This window comes from Microtus ochrogaster, chromosome 1 (assembly GCF_000317375.1).
Source record: "Microtus ochrogaster isolate Prairie Vole_2 chromosome 1, MicOch1.0, whole genome shotgun sequence".
NCBI lineage: Eukaryota > Metazoa > Chordata > Mammalia > Rodentia > Cricetidae > Microtus > Microtus ochrogaster.
This window is the reverse complement of record NC_022009.1, coordinates 124018410-124024922: the sequence shown is the minus strand read 5'-3', so window position 1 is coordinate 124024922 and position 6513 is coordinate 124018410. Positions and strand designations below refer to the sequence as shown.

Below are 6513 nucleotides of genomic sequence, written 5' to 3'. Positions count from 1 at the left end.
AATCTGTTTTTGTCATTGTAAAGTATGAAACTGGACCAAATAGCCCTGAATTCATTCTAACTCAAAGTGGCAACCTCTTGGGGATGCAGGAGTGCAAAAACTTGAACCTATGACTTGTGTGTGTGCTAAGCATAGTCCTGCCACTGAGCCACACCACCTTCTCCTACATCATTTAAGGGCATTTTCTGCTTGTCATCCTCCATGAGATTCAGAGAGGAGACCTCAGTTTGTCCCTGATTGTAACTTTGCCCCGACGCATCTCGAGCAGAAGTGTATCTGTATAACAAGAGAGAGAGAGAGAGAGAGAGAGAGAGAGAGAGAGAGAGATGTAATCTTTCCCGTGGCTCCCCCAGGCCTTCTGAACAGAGTGAACTGAAACTCGTGTGCAGTGGCTTTGAGAGGCCAGAGCCCAGCGGGGACGGCAGAAGCTGGAGTACACAGGATAGCACGAGGGAGATGTGCAAACCTGGCCTGGAAACTTCGGGCAGCTTCCCTGCACGGAGAGAGGAGGGTACGTAACACAGCTGTGAATGGTCTCCTCGCTGTCTGTTCTTTGGAAGTCTCCACATGGCTGCTGACCCTGAGGTCTGTCCATTCCCAGCTGGCATTGTGCATATGGCTAAAGGAATAGGGCCAGTATGCACAAGACCTTAGGCAGGCCTTGGGGAAAGGGCAGACCCAGGTGAGAAACCGGTAGTTTCTGCATATGTGGCCCTGTAGTTTCTGGGTTGGAGTGCTGACCCACCAGGGGTCTGTTGGGCAGTGCCCCAGGAGTGAGAGCTGTGGGGACACCAGTGCCAGTGTAGAATAGTCTGTTCGCCCAGTAGATTCTGTTTTCTTGATAAACCGTTTGCATGGGGACACCAGAGCCAGTGTAGAATAGTCTGTTCGCCCAGTAGACTCTGTTTTCTTGATAAACCATTTGCATGTAATTCAGTTGTTTGGCATTGAGGCTCACATCCCATGACCATGCTAGGCAACCGTTTTTTGGTATTTGTTGTTATTGTTTGTTTGGTTTGGTTTTTCAAGACAGGGTTTCTCTGTGTAACAGCCCTAGCTGTCCTAGAACTAGCTCTTGTAGACCAGGTTGGCCTCAAACTCACAGAGATCCACCTGCCTCTGCCTCCCGAGTGCTGGGACCGAAGGCTGGGACTAAGGTGTGTGCCACCACCACCCGGCTTGGAGCCAATTCTTAGATGAAGGTTCTACTTGGTCCTATTGTCTGTCCACAGGCAGGGCAGGCTTACCCTGTGCCTTGGTGTCTCCTCGAGTGCCATGGTCGTGTTTTTACTAGCTGAGCAGAGGTGGTGGCCGTGAACCTACCCTGCCCTCCCTGTTCCCCTTCTCTGCTTATGGGAACCGCCTTGGCGCAGCACGGCCCCTCTTCTGCCTCTCCAGACAGTTACTACCGGAAGGTCGAGAAGAAGTGTGCAGACAGGTTTTGCTCGGACTCCAGCTCTGACTGTGGCAGCTCCTCAGGCAGCGTGCGGGCCAGCCGGGGCAGCTGGGGCAGCTGGAGCAGCAGCAGCTCGGACTGCGACAGGAAGCCAGTGGTGGAGGCACAGCAATTCCCACCAGCAGGTGAGTTCAGGGGGCCGCATCCTGCCTGCAGCCAGTACAAGGTCCAGGGTACCTTGCAGAGGACAGAGCGATGGCTGCAGCTTTGAGGCTTGGCTGCCTTGGGCTGTCTGCCTCCCTCTCCTTTCTCCTCCTGGGCACTATTGTTACTACCACTTCAAAGACATAGACATCTGTATGTTTTCTTTATTGTGCTAAAATATTAAACAGAACTGACCATCTTCTAAACCACTTTTAATTTACTGTACAAATGTACAGTAATACCATTAATAGTTCTATTATATATTATCTGTTAATATATGTTAATAGAACTATTAATGATGTTTATTAATAGTTCTTCAAATATTACTCTTTTTTTCCAAACAAAACTGTCCTATGTTTTCTCAAAGTAGGTTTTTCTTTCAAGCCCCGTGTGTGTATCACCTGACAAACTCTTGGTCCTGTGGCAAACAGTTAGAACTAGTGTGTCAAAACCAAGGCGCCAAAAACCTGACCCTCATGCAGACTGTTTCCATGAGGCTGAAACTGTCTCTGAAGAAGGGGCCGGTCTGTTAATTGAAGCTAACCTCAGACAGCCTCTGACAGTGTGTTGCTTTCATGCAGGAGACGGTGCTTCCCCACAGGATTCCCCCTCGGAAGCCTCCATCCCCTTGAGCCTCTCCCACCACATCTGCAGCCCCGCGTAAGTTCTGCGGATCCTCGGTGCTTTCTCTGTGGGCTGAGCTGTGAAAGCCTTTTTAAAGACACAGGAAAGCAAACTCTGACAGTAGATAACGTGTTCAGGGCTTATGTGGGGGAGTCTCTGGCTTTGTTGTCCTCTCAGCGAGGTGACAGGCTGGGAAATGTGTCACTTCTCAAAGCAGAAAGAGGAGACATCTCCCCGGGCTAGGACTTGAATTCATTCTGAGCACCAGTGGTTCAGAAAACCTCCAAGGAACTAGTAGGACATTTGTAGTTCCTCTGTGTGATGCTTTAGATCGATGATGATGATGATGATAATAATAATAATAATGATAATAAAGATACAGTTGCCCCTTGGTATCAGTAGGCAGTAGATTCCAGAACCTGCACATACTCCCAACTCTAAAGATAACCTAAGTCCCTCATATAACATGGATAGTGGCATATGCCTGTTACCCTGGTACTCAGAAGACTGAGGCAGGAGGATTGCCATGAATTTGAGCAACCTGGGCTCTATAGTGCTAGGGACTAGACTGGCTAGCTAGTTTGACGTGGTGAAACCCTGTCTCAAAATAACTACAAAATGACAATATTTTCATACAGCTATTCATGCTGATCCTCCCCTATGCATTGCATCATCTCTGGATTACTGGTAGGGTTAATGTAATGACAATGTCTTATAAATTGAAGTCAGACTACCTTGTTTGGGGAATAATGACTAGAGAAAGTGTGTGTGTTTTCAGTACAGACTCGGCCTTTGTAGGTCTGACTGCATAGTCCCTGGTAGCTGCTAGACAGGTAACTGCTGTCCAGTGCTTCCTCCAGATATCTTCAGACCCCTCACACACACACACACACACACACACGCACACGCACACGCACACGCACACGCACACACACACACCCTGCAGCCGGGGATGCCTGAGGGCCAACTGTACCTTTCACAATGGGAGGAATGCAGGCTAACACCTAAGAAAGCTCCCTGTGAACTGTCTGTGGTGAAGGTACTGCTGTCTGTACAGGCAGACTAGAAGCTGCAGCCGACCTCACAGTAGTCCAAATGGTTTGTTCAAGCAAGACATGGTGGTGTTCCTCAACCCCCTCCCGGCTTTGTGAGTCTTAACGTCTGTGTGGTTCTGACGGGACTTCTGTTGTGGGGCTCAGAAGAGATCTGGTTATGCGGTGTTTGGATTTCTTTGTGTGGAAAATCACGGTTTCCTGTCCTCCTGCCCACAGTGATGCAAGTGACCTGACCCAGTTCACAGAGTCCTCCTGTGCCAGTCTTCCTGCTGTGCCCTCAGGTGCTGGAGAAGAGAAAGGTGAGGCTTGCTTTGGACGCCCAAGGGCCGTGTGTCTTCCTGCCCGGGAGCTGGAGACTTTGCTGGCCGTAGGAGGGCAGCTGCTCTTTGGAGAGACAGCAGGTGCCCTGGCCGACCATTCTGCACCACTATGAACACCCTTGGTAGTCAAGACATAGACTGATGTTCCGTAGCCCTTGTCAGGTCCTCCCTCTGCGCTGAGCTCACTTCCCCAGTAAGATAGCAGAAAACAAGTGGCTGTGGGGCCCAGGAGAAGCAAGAGTGAGGTAGGGACACCCGGCTTCCTGTCCCCATCTGACTCTCTTCTCCCCACCCCACCATGTGGGAGCCCCTTAACTGGGCCCCTGCAGCCTGGGTGAACAGCCTGACTCCTAAACTAGGATCAAGGCAGAGTTGAACCCTGCAGGGGGTAAGACAGTGACCCCAGACTGGAGACTGAGGGGGTCAAAAGGAACCCCTGCTTTAGCCTGGGTCCCCTTGTTTTGTTAGGGTTTCTATTACTGTGAAGAGACACCATGTTAACCACAGCAGCTCATAAAGGAAGACATTTCATCATGTCTGGCTTACATTACAGTTCAGAGGTTTAGCCTGTTATCTTCATGGTGGCATGCCGGCAGACATGGTGCTGGAGAAGGAGCTGAGAGTTCCACATCTTGATCCGCAGGCAGCAGAAGCAACTATGTCACTGGGAGTATCTTAAGCGTACATGAGACCTCGAAGCCCGCCCCCACAGTGACACGCTTCCTACTCCAACAAGGCCACACCTCCTAGTAGTGCACCCCCCATGGCCCAGCATTCAAACACATGAGTCCATTGGGGCCATACCTATTCAGACCAGCACACTCCCCACCGGCCAGTTCTCAGCTTTTCCATTCTCTTCCTCTTAGTCTTCTCTCTGTCTGTTCTCTGGTGACCTGTTTTATTATGGGACTTCTTCCAAATCAGGGTCAGGAATCGTGGCAGGACATGTGTGGTGTTTGCTCTTCATGGCAGCATTAGCTTTGGCCTGCATGCTCGCTTCTGTGCCTAGAAATTCTTGACAGGCGGGATGCTGCAGTGCAGAGACGGCCTGGCAGCGAGGGTGCAATTCTCCTAAACTAGCAGCTTGTGTGACAGAATGGGGCCTAGGTCCCCAGAGGGATGGTTGCAATTTTGTCTTAGACGTAGGGCTGTGCCAGCTGCACCAATGTTTCCCTTAGTGCTATATATCCTGAACAAGGTGGGTATAGATGTGGCAGGAGAGGAACCTTGAGCCTGGGGACCCAAGTCTTCTCTCCAGTGGCAGGGTGCCTCCCAGTTGCTCTGCTGGAGGTCCAACTCTCCACGGCTTAGACTTAGCGAATGTCTCTGGAAAGATCGTCCAGAGTAGGCCCCAGTGCAGACATGGGTGTACCCGTGGGAACCTGTGCCCACACTCCTGATGCTCGCCATCCAAGCCTTTCCTGCCAAGGCACAGTGCCAGTCCTGTCAGCCTCTAGTCCCTCCCTCCCTTCCTGGACACTAGTGACTCGTCCCCACCCTCAGCCACACTTCCAGCAGAATGTTCCTCAGTGGGGCCTGGTCCACCCAACTGAAAATTGCCTCATGGGCTCTGCCATGCTGTGTGTCTGCTCACTCGAGCATCCCTCCTCGTTCTCCTCAGGTCTGTATCCACCTGGAGGCCTGTGGCCATCCCAGCCCGTGTGTCTGACCAGCAGCTTCAACTGCCCTGTGGAGAGTGATGCGCCAGGCACGTCACAGGAGCCTGCCGCCATCCCTGACAGGTAGGCCCACTGCACCATACTACTCTGCTTGGCCTAAGGCCCTGCAGCCAGAGCTGTTAGGGCCTCGTCACAGGCACCAGGACAGAGCCTTGGAGCTGTGTGTTTTCTGCCTTCTGAAGTTATGTTGTGCTGTTTAACAAAACAGCCGTGTGAGAAATGTGGAATCAAAGCAGTGAATCAGGCGGCCCCACAGACTTTCCTCCGTGGGCTGACTTCATGACTTCATGTATAGGACATGTTTAAAGATGTTCACATTTCCTACTCCTTGGCAGATCTTCATCTTCCCGTGGCTCATTCTTTATTTATTATTTTTCTTTTCAGTTTCTCTGTGTAGCTATGGAGCCTGTAGACCAGGCTGGCCTCGACCTCACAGAGCTCCACCTGCCTCTGCCTCCCTAGTGCTGGGATTAAAGGCGTGTGCCACCACTGCCTGGCCCCATGCCTCATTCTTGAACGTATTTACAAACTAACCTGGTCCGAGGTCCTTGCATCAGAAAATTGAGACACAGTAGCAGCTGCTTCCGTGTGCCATACGGTATTGTGTTCGTCAGGGGGCCTGGCAAACGTGACATTCTGTCATCACAGGGTCCGCTTGAAGGCGTGGTTTAGCTCATTGCAACAGTATTCCTGCCTATGTCCATAAGGAGCGTCTAGTCTGTAGTGGAGACTTTTCCAAGCTGAGTGCTGCTTGTGTTCTGAGGGACAGCTGGACTACGGTTGGCAGAACCGACACCGTGAAGCCCCTCAGATGTGTATTGAGATACTGAGGTATCCCCTTGTCTTTCCATGGTACTACGACAGCTGCAGCCAGGTTCTGTGTCTAGCTAACACTGTGGTTAGGAGGGCAGCTTGCCCTTGACCCAGCCCACTATTCTGAAGATGGACCGGCATTGGCAGGAAGATAAGCCAGAGGAAAGCGTAGGGCAGCAGAGCTACTGCCTCTGTCTTTACCTGATCTCTTGTTCCCTGGTTTTGAAACGAGACCTTGTTTGTGTTTGTTTGTTGTAGCAGTTTCATTGATTGGAGTGCATCCTGTGAGGGCCAGTTTCCCAACTTGTACTGTCCACTGGAACTGAACGACTACAATGCCTTTCCAGAAGGTAAGGCACCCGACCAGTGCCAGCAGCACTCCTTCCTTCCCAGAGTCAGGGCAAGAGGTGTGTGCTTACCCT

The 6513-nt window shown here is 51.3% G+C and overlaps 1 protein-coding gene across 5 annotated transcripts in view; it reads left to right on the top strand.

The window, feature by feature from the left end:
* The window catches only part of Tmem131l (transmembrane 131 like), a 119343-nt gene that overhangs the window by 109757 nt on the left and 3073 nt on the right, over positions 1-6513 (top strand). For 3 of the 5 annotated variants that reach the window (XM_026785655.1, XM_026785703.1, XM_013348987.2), the window contains exons 28-33: positions 354-511; positions 1399-1581; positions 2182-2260; positions 3496-3578; positions 5221-5341; positions 6350-6441. In XM_026785655.1, the coding sequence (XP_026641456.1) occupies positions 354-511; positions 1399-1581; positions 2182-2260; positions 3496-3578; positions 5221-5341; positions 6350-6441 (716 nt within the window). The remainder of the gene's footprint in view (positions 1-353; positions 512-1398; positions 1582-2181; positions 2261-3495; positions 3579-5220; positions 5342-6349; positions 6442-6513) is intronic. The other 2 variants (XM_026785766.1, XM_026785739.1) reach the window with 1 other exon arrangement.